This window comes from Haemaphysalis longicornis, unplaced genomic scaffold (assembly GCF_048455015.1).
Source record: "Haemaphysalis longicornis isolate Haplotype H1 unplaced genomic scaffold, Haemaphysalis longicornis Haplotype H1 scaffold_1, whole genome shotgun sequence".
Taxonomy (NCBI): Eukaryota; Metazoa; Arthropoda; class Arachnida; order Ixodida; family Ixodidae; genus Haemaphysalis; species Haemaphysalis longicornis.
This window is the reverse complement of record NW_027526203.1, coordinates 131,867,329-131,886,666: the sequence shown is the minus strand read 5'-3', so window position 1 is coordinate 131,886,666 and position 19,338 is coordinate 131,867,329. Positions and strand designations below refer to the sequence as shown.

At 48.1% G+C, this 19,338-nt stretch overlaps 1 protein-coding gene across 1 annotated transcript in view; it reads left to right on the top strand.

Annotated features, from left to right (window-relative positions):
• The window catches only part of LOC144165950 (protein obstructor-E-like), an 86,187-nt gene extending 68,524 nt beyond the window's left edge, over positions 1-17,663 (top strand). The window contains exons 2-5 of the mRNA XM_077695641.1: positions 4,212-4,427; positions 7,578-7,763; positions 14,943-15,144; positions 17,407-17,663. Coding sequence (XP_077551767.1) covers positions 4,212-4,427; positions 7,578-7,763; positions 14,943-15,144; positions 17,407-17,437 — 635 coding nt within the window. The 3' untranslated portion in view covers positions 17,438-17,663. The remainder of the gene's footprint in view (positions 1-4,211; positions 4,428-7,577; positions 7,764-14,942; positions 15,145-17,406) is intronic.
• The last annotated feature ends 1,675 nt before the right edge of the window (positions 17,664-19,338 follow it).

Sequence of the window (19,338 nt, the reverse complement as noted above, 5' to 3'; positions counted from 1 at the left end):
GCACTGTTCCGGCTGCGACTGCGATTTCGCCCTGGGGGAATTGTGCTCGTCGTACTCCTCCTGTATTACGCTTTACGCTAAAAACTTTGGTGGATATTCATTCCTTATTACCTAATAAACCATTTTAACTCATCTGCTGCTATTAACTGAGCTTATGTTTTCTACAAGCGTTGCTGGTCGTTCACGAATAGGCAGTACGGGGAACGAATTCTTGCCAAAGCGAATGGATGGAACGTCGTAAGCCGAAATACGGATCGCATGTGTTGAGCTCTACGAACTTCATCTGCCTGACTATGTTTTTCCACTCTAGGAACTAACAGAACAGAGCCGCATTCATAATGGCACTATTGTTGTAGGGGTGTAGTTTTCGATCGATTCCCGACGACCGTTTGGCGGATCGGTCGTCGGCGGCGTCTTCAGTCGGCGAGCCAGTCACGCATCGCGGACATTCGATCGGCCAACGTGTTCGTGCCGACGTTGGCGTCGTGTGACAAGGTGGTTGCCAACTTGGAAGTCGGCGTCGCCGTCGTCGTGTCATCGCCGTGTCGGCCCAGCCAACGCGCCTTAACGAGAAGCGTGATAATGGAGTAATAAAAAATAAATATAGACGAACACGATTGCGTTAAGCATGCTGCGGAAGCGCTAACCATAGGCGCCGCCGCGACCCGTCGAAGCTGAGAAGACGACGCTTCTTTTCGCCGGAAGTACGAGAAAAAGTCGTCCAATTGCAGATTCCTTCTTCGTGACGCGCATGGTAGACTTGATGACGTACGTAGAAGAAGATAGGCGGAGCCCAAAAACACGCAGGAAAGGGTGGGAACGGGACAACAAACTTTACAACGAAGGTATGAGCTTTCCGCTGCACGTAAAAATGTTCTACTGGCACAGACAACGTTGACCAGTCAACTTAACGATTTCGCTAGTTCATTTAGGGTAGTCAAAACGCCTTTCAGGGCCCCTTTTAACTTTCGCGGAGATCTCGAACACACTGGCATTTTCGCTTTCGCCTCCATCCCATACTGATGGTGGTACTGCAAGCTATAAACACCATATGAACCCCTCCCTATGCACAACAATGCGCAATGGTCATCAAAATGAAGAAATAAGGACCTTACCTACAGGCAGAAACATGTTCCTTTCAAAAAAGAACGTGCACTGCAAATTTTTATGTCTCAGTTATACGTAACTTTTTCACACCCCGAAGCACTGCACAGCGCAAACTAGCTAGCTCAGCAGTTAAAAAAATTGGCTCCCATCCACGCTGTGAAGGTGGAGGGACTGCGAAGCTGTAAACGACACCCGCAACGATTACCCATGTTAGGTCACTTCAAATCCCCCACTTAGCTCTACAAAGAGTGAAACCAGAGACGACCGAAAACAGCAGCGAAAACGGAGAGAAAACGGAGAGTACCGTCTTGCGAAAGGGAAGGAAAGGGAAGGGAAGGCGGCACGCGCGGCCATGGCTCTCTCACTGCCTCCCCTTCCCTCCTGTTTAATGCGTCGCCGCCAGAGAGCGCCCTCCCCGACCTCATTTTCCCCAGACCCTGTTCCGTTCGCTGCTAATACAAATCACGCGAACGCCGTTATCATACATTATGGGGTTTGCACTTCACACGAGGGCTTTGAATGACGCAGGTTGTAGACCCGCCGCTGTGGTTATTGAGTGTGCCATCTGTTTCTCCCGTGCCCTCGTGTAAACGTAGCTTAGTCGATAAGATGACGACGGGCTGTCACTGTGTTACTCTATTCGGGTCCAGGTTCGATTCCTGGCGGTCCCAGTAATTTCTTTCTTTTTTTTCTGGCTCTTATTTGTTCGCAGGAGTTTTCTATGACGCCGACGGTTGTGACAGAACCCTTGGCTAGTAGAGATATACTGCTTCGCAGTAAAAACACGGCTGGCCGAAAACAGCTGGTTTTAAAATAGTTTACTGGCTGCCACCGCTGTTGACAAGGAAATTAATGTTAAATTCTAATGACACACCGGGAGCGCCTTTTGAGCAACGTTTTTGCTACGTTTGGAGCAAACACGTTCCAATGGCCGATTGGGAGTAACAGAATCAACTTCCAACGGCACATTGAGGGCACTGTCGCGGCCAAGGTCGCTTCCCGGAAAGAAAACTTACGCTCCCAAAGTCGGGCATTGGGCTGGAACTCGCTGGACGCGTTTTTTCTCTCGTGAGGTTGTCGCCGTCGGCTTCCGCTCTGCTCTCCCTTTCTAACCGCCATACGCATCTGCTCCGGCAAGTGCGCGCAGCGTCACAAAAAGAAAAAGGATGCCCAGACCTTCCGCTTCTCAATGGATCAAATCGTGTATTTAATCATTTCGGGCTAGTGGAAGAAGCGGAATTGCTTGGTATCTTCGGCGCCCTTCGAAGACTTCAGGAGCAGGAACCCCAACTCACTGCTCATAGTACCACTCGCTTTAGGATCATCACCGACTCCCACGTGGCCCTTCAAGAACTGAACAAGTCGTACAGTCGCAATGGCGTTGCTAATCAGATTCTTTCACTAATTAAAACGCTACAGAAGAAAAACTTGGAAATTAGATTGGCTTGGACACCTGGCCATTCCACCAGTGCTGTTGGGAATCAGGAGGCACACGACGCTGCCCGGGAGAGTCTTCAGTCTCTTTCACCTCCCACTGACCCACACTCGCACGAAGAGCAACCCTCCAATACCTGGCCCCAACAGCGTCGCCAACTGCACACTGAGAGCCGTAGGCGACTACACGATGCGTCTCCGCCTGGCTTCTTATCCCTCATAAGCGGACTGTCAAGATCGGCCGAAATTTTCGCAAACAAAGCCCACGCGAACGTGGCCCACACCCCGGACATTCTTAGGAAATGGCACTTTCCAAACGTCACTTGGTCGGCCTTCTGCCCGTTTTGTGACACGGACACCATTCCGAACTTGTGTCACCTAATCTGGAGGTGTCCTGCCTTCCCCAAAGGACGTGATACACTCATCCAGAAATTCACCCCGCCATCTTCAGAGCAAGATCACCTCGACCTACTTAGATCGGACCCCTCCGCGCTTGAGTGTGTGGCGAACTACGCGATTGTGAGTGGCCTGTTCAAGGCAGTGTGATGCGTGTTTCTAATCTATGTGCCCGGACACAGATGTGAAAGGAGCTAGGGCTATAGCCATGACTTGAACATTGAACAGTGATCTTTTAAATGTAAACTTTTTTTTTTCTCCTGACCCAATCCCCAACCAGGGCCTACGGCCTCCTGCTCAATAAAGCGATTCATTCATTCATGCTGCGTGCCCTCTCGCGCTCTTGCTATTGAGGAAAGCGTGTCCGATTCAAGCAGTTAAAACTCGGAATCAAGCATTGTGGATCTCAGCTCCGACGACGATGGCGTACAAACATGCCTTCGCCGTTTTTTTTTGTTTTTTTCTTCTGCTTCTGAAAACGCTAAATAAACCTTCGTAATGGGCAGTGTTGGGCAACGTCTAGACCGAGAAAGTAGAAAATGCTAGCAGGGAGGCAGACGCGTTTCAAGTGCCCTAAGTACACGCTACCGGAAAACTTTTCGGTCTCGTCACGCCTCGGCACATTGCTCCGGTAGGAGCGTGTGCGCTCACAAAGCCCTTTTGGAGACCATGCTCTTCGAGGGAGCAGCGCGACGTGCGGCGAACCTCTGCGACCGCTCAGGATTTGCGAATGGAATCCAACCTAACACCCGTGATCCGAAGCAGGTCAAGAAAACAAAACAACCAAAAGCAAAACAAACCAGGACTGCTCTGGTCACCTTCTGCTGACTATTTCCGTTGCGTCACCCAAGACTGCCGGTAACCGGCTCGTATGTGGTTCCGCAATTTACGCTGTGACTTGTATTATTTTTCGGAGAACAGAGCGGGGCTGCCTTCTGTTTTCCCTTTTCTCTTCACGGCGAAAACTATAACAATGACTTGGGCGCCATTTGAATGTGTAATATGTAGATTATGCGCCTGTACTTGCTAAAGAGACCACAGCGGCCTTATTATATTATATTCTTCATGTTATAATGTCCTCGGCTGATTATATTATACATATTATAGCGGCCTTGTGAGAATATTGTTATATTCTCCTCGAATGGTGGTGCATTTTCTCTGAATGATCCCAATAGTTATTAGCCACGCGGAGCTTGAGCGTCACGAATAGCGTCCGGTGTCAATGTGCGAGCCATTTTCTTGCAGCCCCATCCGCTGACCAAGCGCTGTTGCAGGAGCGGTGCCCCTGGTGGTGGAGCCCCGCCACTGTCCCGACCCCGGCCTGCTGGCCTGGCCCCACCCGACGGCCTGCGACCGCTATACGCGCTGCGAGAACGGCACCGTCACCGAGGAGGTCTGCCCCAACGGCCTGCTTTTCGACCCTAACGGCGGTATCTACGACTTCTGCAACTACAACTGGCGCATAGACTGCGGTGAAAGGCTGGACAAACGTGAGAGCCGTATCTACCTACCTTCGTATTTTAACAGCACGAGAACTGTGATTAAAATTACCAGATACTCTTTGTTAACGTAACAAGCATTATTAAGTGTGCTGCAGGCGTCCGAAGGGTAAGTGGCATAAGTTACAGATTTCCGTCGAAGCATGATCATTTGAAATAAAGGGTGCATTTACCGCTGTTCATTATTTGGTCTAGGGGAAATTTACAAAGCGCATCTACGGTTGTCTATTAGTATACGTGAAGCGACAGCGTTACTTTTCTGTCGCGGGGGTGTTTTTGAACAAAGCTCCTGCATTTACCATCCGTACTCTCCAAGATGCGAAGGTCAGCTGATGGAGGCCGCTACGGGGACACACGGCTCGAACGCACCTCCCATCGACTCCGTCAATTTCATTTCGTAGCGGCCACTTCAACCGGTGTTTGTTTCTTTTGTTTTCCAGTTGAAGCTTGCAAGCTGGACCTAGTTGTAAACGAGTCCCACCGGTTTTCGGGCTACTTTCTTTCTTTCTTTCGAGGTTTTGAGGGGTGGGGGGAGGAGAGGAGAAAGGGACCCGAAACTGTCTGGCTTTGCGTGCCGACACCTCATCAGGTCCGAGGAGAAAGGGGAGGGGGTTATTTATAGCTGATGACTGCCAATCCGGCTCGCTAGGACTTGGCAATGTGGCAGCCCGGTCGGTCTCCCTGGCCATAAACGGGACGGGAGGAAGCAGTGGATAGCAGTGGATATCGACGGCGGCCAGCTGCTCTCACCACCACAGCCCATTTCCTTGTCCGTGCATATTTACTTTAATTTAAGTTAACCCTATTTTGTCCCATCACACCACCCTAGGCGAGCCACTCTGTTACCAGCACACGTAGGGAAGAGCTGTACATAGGGAAGCTCCAGCGAGATACCTCAACCTTAGTTCCGCATCATCATGCTGAAAAGAAGCGTTCCTGATCTATCTCCTCCACGATCTCCTCGTGAACGTGAGCGCTCTTTTCAAAGCTCACAGGAACGATCTAGGTGCCCCGGAGGGCATCACAGTTATGCCCCATGCACGTGAGGAATTTAATATGGCCCGTCTGAGTGATACCTCGCTTCGAAACAACGTTCTTCGAGCCCCGAACTTTTAAGCCGATTCAAACGTATGAAGACACCGTATCAACCAACCCAAAACAACATACTGGCCTTAAAGGCACTGATACTTGCTAAGGTTGGCGAGCCTACTTGCTCTGCCACAGAATACGTACCCTCAACCGTCGACTCTGTCAAGGAAGGCTTTCACAGCGTTCCTGACTATTACTCCAAAACCGAATTCATGAGAGTGATGCATGAACATGTAAATTGCCCTGGACGCACGTCGCACGGACTAGGCTAACTAAGGAGTCAATGCCTTCGTTGGTAACAAGGTTGCTTACTTTAGTCGGGTTTGTAGTTGCGCTGGTTGGTGCATATAAAAAATAAACAGCTCAAAAACAGGACATACTGTTGCAGCATGCAGAGTTTTGGCCTCAAATAATGTTCCTCTTTAGGTCCCACCTCCAGATCCAGGACTTCCTTTTCCAGATCAAAGAGGAAGTGGGGATTCCTCTCTTATAAACAGCCTGCACATGAACTCTACAGCAGCGCGCAAGACGCGTCTTGACTTCTCACAAAAGTGCTGTCAGCAGTTGAAAGAAACGCCAAACACACTGAGTGAATGTTTCACAGACGCGCACACAAGAAGGACTACGTTTTCGTCGATTCGGACACAGCTTATATTTCAGTGTCTGCCTGCAGCAGTCTTGACACAAAAGCGAGCAAGGCTTAATAGACGTACTAACAAATGCATTGCTTTGTTCGTACCCTTAGCGGGTGCCGCGGCGCTACCACTTCGTGAGGGCCATGGAAGGAAGCAGCGTCCAAGCATTCTCCAAGCTGGTGTTATGCTGCCGGGATACCGATTGGAGCAAACCCTGTTACGGGGCTGCTACGCCGCGAAACGATAAGACGACAAGAAAGATTCTGCAATCGTAAGACAGATGGGGGACCAACTCGGTGATGCTGATTTCCCCCATCGCGAATGGCTATTAAGCTGCGGACACAAAAAGCACGGTTGGATGCAAGGAAAATCAAACGAGAACGTCATTTTACCGGAAAAACCAAGCTGAAGTAGCGTCGGCCATCTGAACGAGCGAGACGGGAAGGAGTACTACGGCGTCCAAAATACGTATTTAAGAGCATCTGCAACCTGTTCAGTTACCATAAAGCGCTTCGTGCTTTTCCAAGGACCGACAAAAGGGCTGGCAATTTTATTTCATTGTTCTTGAGAACAGAATTTGTTTTTCTGTACTAAGAGTTAGCCAGTTGTTTTGCTGCTCATGTTGTAGGATATCCATGTTAACAATTTTTGTTCGCACTCCTGAAATCAGCTTTAAGGAGTGTATTTAGAACTTCTGGCTGTCGGCTGTAGTGTATACATCACCGTCTTGATCTCTTTGGCTGAGTTCTTTAAGTTTTTTGGGGACATTGTGTCGTCTTTCAGTCTATGCAGTCTGTGCATTGACTATGCTGAAGGGTCTGTTGAAATGTCCTGTTTGTTTATTTGTACCAAGCCGAACCGTATCGGATGTAACTCGGGTGCGAATGAACGATTGATTGTTAATAGTAAACGTAGTATTAATAGGAGTATTCCTAGTAGTATAAGTAGTTGTATGTAAAAACTAAATTCAAAATAAAGCAACCTGATGTGTAAATTCTCGCATGGTGAAAGATGCCCCGCCGAGCTCCAGCATATTGCATCCTTAGGGATACCTTTGGATAGACTGTTGACGAGTTCGTGACCCGTGGCGTTCGCTGTTGCCGCAACTTGGAAAGCCGGTGCAGTACCCGTCCTCGCACCTGGGATGCTTTCGTAGGTTGTTTGGATGTCCTGCAGTTTTTCGCGGTGCATTTTTCAGAGCCTATGGTGGCGGTTGCCAATCTGTGCTCGGGAGTGCTCTTCTGCGAACAAGCAATAAAACGGGAACGCAGGCGGGATCATGAGGGCACGGGGAATGCTCGTTCGGGAACGCTCCTGAAGGCAACATTGAAATTAACTGTAGGCTCACCCAGCCTCCGCGCAGCCATTTAGAGCCTGTGCTCATCGTGAGTGTATCGTGCGTCTCATGTTCGTGCAGCCGGCCCCATTCCTTCGCCTGACTGTCCCTGGCAGTTCGGCATTTTCCCGAGCGGCAGCTGCCTGCAATACTTCAAGTGCGAGTGGGGCTTGGCCAACCTGACCAACTGCGAGCCGGGTCTCGCCTACGACGACGCCACCCACTCATGTAACTGGCCTGACCTGGTCGACGGGTGCGATTCGGAAGGTGCGCTCTTCTCCTCCTTACGCAGAACACATAACAATGTTCCACCTGTCATGACGGACAAGAATATCAGAGCTTTTACGAGCTGGTCATGAAAGCGAGGCAATTCCAAACTTGTTATGACCATGCCAGACGTGTTATCACATCGTATAAGTTTGGGGCCAAAAATAAATGATCAGGATAAAAAAGCGATCGATCGTTTATTAAGGCGGCATTCGGCCAAAGTGCTAGGGAGAAACAAAATCAGCATGGTGCCTTTTTCCGTACCTCTCGTACAGCTGAGAGCCACATAAACTTGAAACACACCCAATCGCAGTCGAGAAGGCGAAGCGAATACCAAAAAAGAAAGCTGTCAGAAGTAAACTTAAGACATATATTCTAAGACTCGCCAAAAATAGGTATGGAACAGGATACGCAGACTGCAAGGGCAGCCAACCCGGCCCCGCACACTAGTTGACTACGTCGGCGATAATCTGGTCTGTCAGGCGCCCAGATGCAATTGATAGCATTCTTCAAATCTGCATCAAGTGCAGCGCACTACTCTAGCGAATTCTTGAAGTACAAACAAAACAAGACAAAAAATACGAAGAAATGTTATCATAAGCAATCATATAACACTGATCTTTCATCGCTGAATTCAAAGCTTGCCCGAACCCTTTCGATAAAGCCGCACCTGGGCCAATAATATTCAGTATCAAATGGTTAAAAACTAACACCAAGAAGCACAAATTGCATTACAATCCCTCTTAAATAAAATGTGGAACAGTGCATACAGCCCCGCAAGACTGAAACAGGCCATTTTTAAGAGCGAATGCTCTTTATAAGCGACCCCAAACCATCCACCGCCGGCGGCGGCGGCGGCGGCGGCGTCGGCGGCGTTGGCGTCCGCAGTGCTCCTCTACATTTAAAAAAGAAATAGCATCCGGCGCCAGGTTTCGATCCGAGGACTTTGCGGCCGCAGCGCGACGCGCTACCGACTAAGCCACGGAAGCCACGCTGATATCAGAGTGAGTAACGCGCCTTATATCTTTAACGCATTCAAACTACGTCGTCAGCGGCGTGCGTTGGCGACTCAGCGGCGTTATAGCGGCTTGATAACTGCGTGGTGTACACGTGATACTACAAACCCGATGGAAGAGATGGAAGAGAAGGCGGTGGGCTGCGGGGGCCGAGCGCAAGCGCCGGAAGCGGGCCGACAACCGTGCATTCGCACTTTCACATTCTCCCCCTCGGGGAAATGCGGGGGAATTTTTTTTCTAATGTTGAAGAAAAAAAATATCAATGTGTACCCTCAAGCTAAAGACCTATAAACGCTAACAAGTTGTCTCGGAGAGGTATTAGAAAAAAAATGGTGAACCGCATATAAATGAATTTCTTAGATGCTAACCGGCTCCTAGATCCTTCCCAGTGTGACCTCCAGAACAAATATTGACACTTGACCAACTTGTCCGCTTGGATTACCAAAAAACATATGCGTTTACAGATAAACAGTACCTTTCGTCGGTATTCTTTGACATAAGAAAGCATATGATGCCACCTGGCAGCTTGGTATACTAGCAGACATTTGTTCCCTTAACCTTCAAGAAGATATGCTAAAAACCATCTGACGCTACGTTTATGAATGTACATTTCTTGGAGAAAAAAGTAGCAGTGTGTCAAAGCCGTTTACACAAAAGGCAGATGTACCGCAGGGAGCTGGGCTGAGCTGCACATTTTTTTATCGTAATAATAATCTCCTTACGTAGTGCACTTACGCCGACCATTTCCTAGTCTGTGTATGTTGGCGATGTGCACATCGGTTTCAGATCGGGCGAACACGAGATCCAGCATGAGTGAACATGCCCTACAAAGGGGTAGACGAGACCGGATTCAAGTTCAAAGACGCATTGTTCACGAAACAGAAATCTACCTAAAATGACATAACTACAGTATCAAGAGTGAACAGAAGTTTCTCGGCCCGATCTTTGACTCGAGGCTCTCGTTTCAAAGAAATATTTGAAGTCTAGGTGTGCTCTTTGTGTGCTTAATATATTAATGGTCACAAAATGGAGCCTTGCACCCGCCGCGGTGGCTCAGTGGCTATGGCGCTGTGCTGATGAGTACATGGACGCGGGTTCAAATCCCGGAAATGGCGGTCGTTTTTCTGATGGTGGCGGAAAGCAAAAAAGCCCAGATTTCGGCGCCCGTTAAGCATCCCCAGGTGGTCAAAATTGATCCGAATCCCTCCACTACCGCGCGCCTGATCGCCTGTGTATCGTAGGCGCGCTAAACCTTAAAATCAATCGAAATGGCGCCTCACAAGACGTGTTTACTAGATTTATACGAAAGCCTTAATTTTGTTATAGATTACGGGGGGAATATACTGGTAATCTTTTAACACCCTTGAAAACGCTTGATCCGATGCATCAACCATCAGGTCGGCGACAGGGACTATTAAACTATTGGTGATCCTTTATACTGAATCCGATTATTGGTGTTCAGAGTAGCAGCGCACTTCTGTTGGTGTTACGTACGCCCTGTAGCTTACATCGCAGCTTGAGACCCAGTGTCACCCCCTAACAGAAGGCATCTCAAGAATCATGCAAGAATGATCGACCTTCCTCAGCTCAGCCGTTTTTAGTGATGATCAACTCCATCGCTCCAGACTGTCCATAACAATTTAAAAACAATAAATGTCACCCCTAGAATATAGGTGCATAAATTTACATTTGCTACAGCTAATTTTGACACACACGCAGGAAAGGATCAGCGTTGGCAGTTAAAATCTTATACCTCCTAAACGAGTACAATGTCGCTAAATTCTTCACTGACGCATCAAAGACCAAATCAGCTGTAGCCTGTGGAACTCTTGGACAGCATACTTGCATCACAAAAAAAAAATGAACAAAAACAATATCATATATACAGCGCAAACACTCGGACTATATCAGGCTGTGAGGCCACGTTTTCCAAAGTAGAATACAGCGTGTGTTGTGTATACTGTCGCCCGCAGTGTTGTCATCAACCCGTGAACAGCAAAGACTTACCGCTACCCAACACCCGTGAACAGCAAAGGCTTACCCCAACCCAGCACTTAACGCGCTCCCTGCATGCAGCTGAATAGGGATCAGAACAACTATAGCAATATTACAGTACCTACCACTTTGGCTATGAGGAAGCTGTCGTAGCTGCCGCAAGAGTAATTTTGATATGGATATTTTGTCGGCAGTTTTTTTTTCTTATTGGCTGGCCCAGAGACCACGTGATTATTCTGCCGGCACAATTTCGTCGGTGCTATTTTGCCGGCAGCCGGCAGATTAGCTCCAGAGAAAAGTTGCCGGCAGTTTACCGGCAATGCTCCGGCAACGGGAGATGTCAACTTGTACACTTCATGCACACTTGTTGTTTTTTACTGAAGTTGGTGTTTGAAATTTCGTAGGATTGAAATAAAAATCATGAATTCTAGCCGTACAATCGATTTTTTGGCTGATCATTTTTTTCTATTCTGCTTTTTTGCTTGAAATTCTGCGAAGACTCGCTGCGGTGGCCCAGTGGCTCAGGCGTTGTGCTGCTGAGCACAAGGATGCGGGTTCGATTCCTGGCAGCGGCGGTCGCTTTTCTGATGGAGGCGAAAAGCAAACACGCCCGTTTATACGAGATTTCAGCGCACGTTAAAGACCCCCAGGTGATAAAAATTAATCCGGAACCCTCCACTACGGCGCGCCTCATCGCCTGCGTTGCGCCGGTGCGTTAAACGCTACAATCAATCAATCAATCAATCAATCAATCAATCAATCAATCAATCAATCAATCAATCAATCAATCAATCAATCAATCAATCAATCAATCAATCAATCAATCAATCAATCAATCAATCAATCAATCAAATTCTGCAAAGGAAACAGCAGCCCCGGGGAACAATAACTTGTAAGCGAAATGAAAAGACAGAAAAAAAACACTTCCCGTGGTCAGAATCGAACATGTCTCCCTGGCGTTATGAAACCGTAGTCTATGCGATTGAGCAATCATTTTTTTCTTTACCGTGCGCTACCATTACGCTCGGTGCTCAGCATTTCCTTTAGGTTCTAAGTACGGGTGTTTTGCTTTGGACTTTGGCTGAGTTGAAGTGGAATTTGGCTCTGGACTTTGGCAGTTTGGATTTGGACTTGAGGAGGGTGGATTGTGTTCTTTGATATAACGCAGTTTACATGGAAAAGCTTCGCTTTTTAACAATCTTCCTCTTAAGAAAGGAGCAGACCTAAAAAAAGCCAATTAAGTTAAAGCTAGTGAAGACCACCACCTCCGCTGTTTCCTCAGTCTTTGCATCTAAACTGCAGGGGGGGGGGGGGGGCAAATTTTTCAAAAATGTTTTTATCAACGTATACATTTGTGCTTTTTGGGTGGAATATTATGGTCCTCGTCTTATTCGGGTTTATTTCAAATACAGTCCATTCCTCGAGTTGTACAAGGGACCTCTTGATTTCTGTACATCTGAAAGTAATAAATAATAACAGTCAATCCAAAAATCAAGAAAATGGCTATCGTCTGTATTGTGAGCACAGGAGTCATCGTTCTCTCGTAACTGTTAGTCGACTGGCCAATCCCACCTAGCAACTCATCATCAGAGTCAACGAAGTGACGTGCGCAGACTGCGTCGAAGAATCGAATGCAGCGGAGTTTGTTTTTCGAGCGTTTATCTTTCGGGGTTAATCCTTCCAGATACTATCCAATTTCATCGAGAACATTGACGACCAAAGGCGAGCATTCTACCTGCTGACGACAGACGATACCCTCTCCCTAACAGAAAAGATAGCCTGCGCCGCATACAAAATAACGTGACGAAAAGGTGCGCCACACTTCTAAGATAGGAAATCTGGACGCGGCCAGACGCTAGCAACATAACACACGAATAAACCAATCAGAGCGTATAGTTCGCGGCAATATGAGCATACTGTTGTCTGCAGCTTAGGTATGATGATATGAGTGATAACTGTATTCCGCGAAAACCATAGGCTTCCAGCTTTATTATTTACAACGTGCGATTCAAATAATCAAATCCTTCTGTAAAGTCAACGATTATGTAAAGTGCTAGTCCCCGTTTATCAAGTGCCTTTAGGATAAATTACTTCTGCTCTCACAGAGAATGCCCCGTGAGCGCTGTTTCTGAAAACCAAATTGTGCTGTTGTCAGTACCCCATGCTCATCTCAAAAGTGTAACAACCTAGACAGAATAATCTTTTCCAAGCGTCTAGAAACAACTGTTAGTATCGAAGAAGGTTTGATGCTGCCCAATGATTTTGAACTCCCTTTGTAAAAAGACCTTAACTTTTCCTAGTTGCATTCGTTGCGAAAAGACGTCTTGGGGTAAATAGCGATTAAATATGTGTGTTACGCAAGGAAAAACTACATCTTGAACAAACTGAACGAGTCGTATGGTTATTCCATCTGCATCAATGGTTCTTATTTTTTAGCTCTAAGAATAGGAAAAGGTAGCTGATCACCTTCAAAGACCAGCTACCGAACTTCATTCGATGTTGACAGGGTCTCTCAGTCATGCATGTTTTATATTTAGTGTTCAGCTATAAAACCAGACAGTAGGCGAGATTTCGCGGAAATATAGAGTAAGCATATCCCAACAAACACTGTAAATTTTCTACCCGATAGTCTTAAATGTTTGCGTACTAGAGTTGTAGAATTCCCTGAAGACGTCATTTTTTGAAGCAGGATTATTTTAAAAGGGAGCAGAAGCTACCCATCTGACACCCGTTGCAATGGTTGTTAGCAACGCTTTTTATTTTTTATAGCCCTACACACCATTTGCTGAAATCACTCCTCGTAATCTTCATAGAGCAGAACCAACTACTTCAAGTGGTCCTTTGACCACTGTAATTATATGAACATTTAATTTTAATTTATTTTACGCATTACTCTTACCTTTCCTCGTGCTTTCTACCCATAGTGACACTTTATTCGTACCTTTAATTTAATGTGGCTGCTTTGAAGTAATACAACCTTTAACACATTTTTATCCGACGGTAGCACTGGCCCTTTTGGTCATAGGTGCCCTTGCGCCAATAAACTCTGCTAAAGAAGCCTTTAGCGAACATCAGCAGGCAGAGCGATGCTTCCATTCAAACATGACATGATAAAGTGGCCACCCGATGGTCAAGCCTGTTCGTCTGTCTGCAGTAAGTCGTGCGTCACTGAGGGGTAGGAGCAGGTTTCCAGACACAGCGATAGAGGGCGCCGTAGTCTCGCCGCCGGCGGCCTCACAGAAACCGGTTGCCAGGCGCCCCGGTAGAGGACGCAGTGGTCTCGCAAGGGCTTGAGACCACTGCGTCCAGGTGAGGAAGAGAGGATGGAACGTGTGGCTGCTGACGTTTAGCTGCTTATTCCCTTGCGGGAACAATAGAATTTGCGCGGAGACGGCACTGCTGTTATCGGGCAACTGCCCGTTGACGTTCGAGCCGACGCTAGAGAACCATAGCCCCGCTGCTCTAGAAGATTTCACACTGGGTGGAGCTGATTGATTTATTAGGAGGTTCAACGCGCCGACGCTTCACAGGCGATGAGGCGCGCCGTAGTGGAGGGTTTCGGATTAATTTTGACCACATGGGGATCTTGAACGCGCGCCGAAATCTTGAACAGACGCGCGTTTTCGCTTTTCGTCTCCATCAGAAAAGTGGCCGCCGCGGTCGGGGAGTGAACCCTTGTCCTTGGGCTCAGCAGCACGATGCCTTAGCTAGTATCGCTGCGAATAAATAGAGAGTTCATCAAGCAAACCGGCTGGCTTTATGTCAGGTTGATGTAACAGGCAAAGGAAAAGGATGGCGGGAAATATGGTGGGAAACCTTAATGAAGCCAGAGAAATCGGAGCTAAAAGTAGTCGCCGAAACAAGAGCCTTCTAGTCTTTCCTACAGCGAGGAACGTGCTGTTGCGTGTTATTGTAAACTTGTTTGTTTATTATAAAAAAATGAAACTAAGAAGTGTTGCGCCCTTATATGTTCCAATGAGAAAAATAGCTGAATAAGTTATTTTTCTCTTCGTGGCTTTCGAGTGGCGAAAACAATGTTCGCCTGTTTAGCGCCCCCTGATGTAGCTTGCTCGGGAACGGTTAGTAGAGCTTAGCTGCTCCAGAAGCAGCAAAAGTGGTGCTGGCCGCACTGTGAGTTGGACCGTGATGCGAGAAAATACTCGTGCAGCCATCGTGGGCTTCCGGTGCCCCGACAAGGTGACCGGACCTGGCGCCAAGTTCTACCCGTACCCACGCTACCCGCACCCGGCTGACTGCACGCGCCTCATCACCTGCGTCAACGACAAGCCCCGGCTCATCAGCTGCGGATACGGAAAGGCATTCAGCCACTACAGCTACACCTGCGAGGACGCCTCCAACGTGCCCGACTGGTACGTACACTACCAAATGCTCGCAAAACAGAAAACAAGGGGAGCGCTCCAGAAAATTGAAATATTTTTCATCATTGCAAGTACTTATGAAGTAGTCTCGCGCGCATACGGCTGTTATTTCGCTTTCTGTGCCCCGTATACCGCACTGTAATCCTCCCTTGAGTGCACCAAAAGAAGTAGTTTCATTTGTGAAACTTGGCTCAGCAAAACACAGGGCACATCGTGTTTTTGGAACGTCACTTGCAATATCTCGCATTTAAGCTTTCACGAAGGGTGTGCTTACCTTTTACGCCACTGGTGCAATCAGCGATGCCCTAAACCTGCCCACAGGTAAGGGCTCGGCTGGGACTTGTCAGGTACAACAGGCCTTTCCCAACGTCGGCCACATGTTTCAGGTGGTTTCACTCGTCGTAACATTTCAGTGAGAGATGCACCCTTCCTGGAAACATCGAAGACGCGAAGTTTTCCAGTCTGCCTCAGCAATAGACTGCTGAGCCAGAAGATGCCGGGGAGCTCGCCGACGGTCATGCGTGGTGGGCCTGCACTGCGGCCCAGGATAACCTGGCGCCGTGCCCTTCGTGCCCGCCACCCTCCGCACTGATCGCGCAGTGTCTCAGGCGCTGTTGTGCTGCTGCTGAGCCCAATGACATTGCGGCTCCGCTCCCGGACGCTACGTTAACTGTTTTCCTTTCCAGATGAAGGAGAAAATTCGGAGCGCACGTGTGCCCAGATTTCAGCGTTCGAAATTAATCCGTAGCCCACCAACATACGGCTCGCCTACACAGTTGACATATCGTTTACACGGCTGATCGGAAGGTGAATCGGCTGGGCTATGGTCGAGTGTAGAAGATCGTGAGGCGAAAAGCCCTCGGTCAAGAGGTTAAAATATTTAGCTAAAAAATGTACCCAAAGGAATCTCGTTGCATCTAACTAAGGTTGCAACTTGGGCTAGCCGATTACCCATAATACGGCGAAAACAGCACTCAAACGAGGACCTGGAAATACGTGCACAGAGACGAGCGCTTTAGGCGGGAAAACACAATGAAATTGGGGCCGTGCAAGGGCCGCATGACTTATGAAAATATTCTTGTTAATGCGAGATCGCCATTGGGTCATTCAGGGATTTTTTGGTGGCGCCAGGCGTCCGTTACCGGCTGCGCTTATCAAGCGTCTGCGGGAGGCCGTCATCACTGCCACCGAGAAAAAGCGGCGCCTGCCGTGAGCTGCAGGGATGGCGCAGCGAGCAACTGGAATGTCGAAATGAGGAGTCGCGGTGGTGGGCTCGCCGATAATGATACTGCGACGTGGAAATGAGGGATACGGGATGTCAGCAGTCGCCGCGCGGGCTCAGCGAGCTTCGTTCTCCCCATGTCGCTTCACACACGTCACTTCGCAGGCGCGGTGTCCAGCAGTTGTCAGAACTGACGCTATCACACCCAAGTGCCTTGCGCAGCATATCTAGGCAAAGTGGTCGAAGCCAACGCTAGCGCCACTACAACCAACTTAAGGCATAAAATGTGAACAGAAACGAACTTTGCCCTGTGTAGACCCAGTAAATGGCGTCTAATTACGCGACCTCAGCAACGCTTGTCCGGCAGCCGCACGAGCTGGCACTCACATCTTTCCTAACGGAATTTATAATTGGGATCTCCTGCATAGTAAAGTGGTGATTTTGCTGTTATGCCACATAAATCAGTTGCTTATACTCCACTGTTTTACATTTCTTTTTCCTGTCGCAGTGTGTTGAAATTTTAAGATTCTTTGAAAACGTTCAAGTTTTCAGCGTCCATACAATAACGCCGTGTTAGTGTCTAGGTATCTGCTGTAATAAATGTAACCAACGAATAAACAAACTAATTTCAGGACTAGTATATGTAGTTTGAATTGTCGTTATCTTGGCGCCATGCGATGGAGGAAAGAGCTAGGGCTCATTAACTTTCCAAAATAAAGAATACGGCGATTATAGCATAAGAGGTAGAAAGGATATGACGTCGAGGTGAAGTTGCCGGCTGATGATAAGCATAGAAAATAAATGTGCGGCTCTGTCCTTGAAATGCTTTTGGGATGTCGCCTGCATCGAAGCAAGCAGAGAGGGGAATTTATACGCTGTGTAAAAAAAAAAAAAAGATAATTTTTGAACTTCACCTTTACCCGCATTTAGAATGCTTCCGCGCTGCCGCTCTCCACGAATAACATTGCTCGGCAATGGTGGCCGCAGTTGCACGTTTCTAAAGTACTCCTTTTCCTTTTTCTCACTCGCAGCCCCATCGTTCTGGCTCATCACAAGAAGTAGGTCACAGCGATCTTCACTGCGGAGAGCAACACGTGCAACCACGCTGTCCGTTTTCTTGAGAAACTCTCCCACTGTACTGCATGCAATTCGAAAAATCCAGTCGTAGAAGAAAATGCTTGAAATTTCCAGAGAATAATCTTTAATATATTTATACCCGCTTCTGTGGAACTTGTGTACACAGAACGGCCCGCATGTGGGAGACACTTTGACAAATAAAAAACCGATTTTCGCATATTGAAGTTTTCCTTTACGTTATTGTACAGCTCTCATGTCGTACGGACAGCGCGACGTCCAATTTTAAGGCCCGCTCGAAAAGATAAGGCACAGCAATTTTTTTATCTTTCGCAACAATTATTACTCCTGTGTCCGAGGAACAGTTTTAATTGGAGTTACTAGAAATGGTTTTAGAGTGACCAGAAATAGAGTGACTACTAATTCTGTACCTCCATTAGAGAAGTCCCCCAAAGCTGTTGCTCAATCAGTGAGCAGATTGCGGTGCACCAAACGTGGCACCGTATATTGGTAGCCTGTCTTGGAATATTTTTAATGCACTCCTTACGGAACAACCGCAGAAAGCGCTGATCAGAACGGTATCAACTTGTTAGAAGTTACAACTGTGGCGTCATCCTTCTGTGCACGAGAACCCGAGTGTCATCTCCCGGCCGTGCCGGTGTCCGGAAATAACAAACACGCCCACGTACCAAAACAACAACGCACTTTGAATATCCCCAACTAGCCCTCTGTAGCCCACCTTCATAACAAAGACACTAACAGCCCATGTGTAGCTTCCGCACAGAAAACTCCCAATCGAAACCCAGGGTAAAAACGAAATCTTGTATGTGCTCATATCAACTCGCCAATTAAGGCCAAATTATTTTCCACTTTGCTGATTCATCTCGGTAAGCAGACATCTTCCTCATGGGTCAATGGGGCCTTGCAACACTTTTTTCAACTTTTTTAAAATCCTAAATGCTGCAAATTTAGGGTTTGCAAATTGTGCAAATCCTGCCCCCAACCAGGCACCCTGTACCACATTGTATGGGGGTGCAAGCAATCCCCTTCACTCACCCCTAACCCCAACCCTACCTATGAGCAGTGGGTGGAGCTGCTGACCAGCTCCGACCTTCCACACCAGCGACGATTGGTGGGGAGGGCACGGATGGCCAGCATAGCCCAAGCCATCCCAGACTAAGGAAGCCTCCCACCGGGCGGGTGCCCTAACATCAGCACCTGCTCTCCAATAAAGTTTATTCATCATCACCTAAATGCTGGCAGGACGTAGTCACCCAACACACCCAGTACTTAGATTAGCGGGTCGCAAGGTACCTCCGCCAAAAATTACTGCTGTGTGCCCATCACATGACTTGTACACTCGCTCAAAAGATTTTTAAATGCAGAGCATTTCAGTAACTCACGATGTCACCCGCGTTGACGTCCGTAGTCCGCACCGCACCCCTCCCTACTATATATATATAAAAAAAAACTATCCGGCGCCCGGTTTCGATCCCTCGACCCTGCGGGCGGAACGCAATGTACATGGTGCTCTACCCACTGCGCCACAAAGCCGACACGGAATGGGACGATACGAACGCGCCTTATATCGTTGACTCATTCAAATTACTGCTGACGAGCGCTCTCTCGTCAGCAGTTGCCACAAGTGCAACAACATTAACGTAACGCAAACTACATAACGTCGTGCGCCCCCGGAAATGCTCTGCATTTGATCGTGCCCCTCGCGAGGGGGATGTTTCACTGCGTCTTCTCTCGGTCGCGGGACCCGTGGCGCCATCTGGTGGAGGCGCGGCACAACTCGTAGCACTTTCTTTGAAAAAGCGCCTCGAAAGCGCGGCAAATATGAAATAGGGATGACGCGATTTCGAGGCAATCCGCCGACGCGGCTG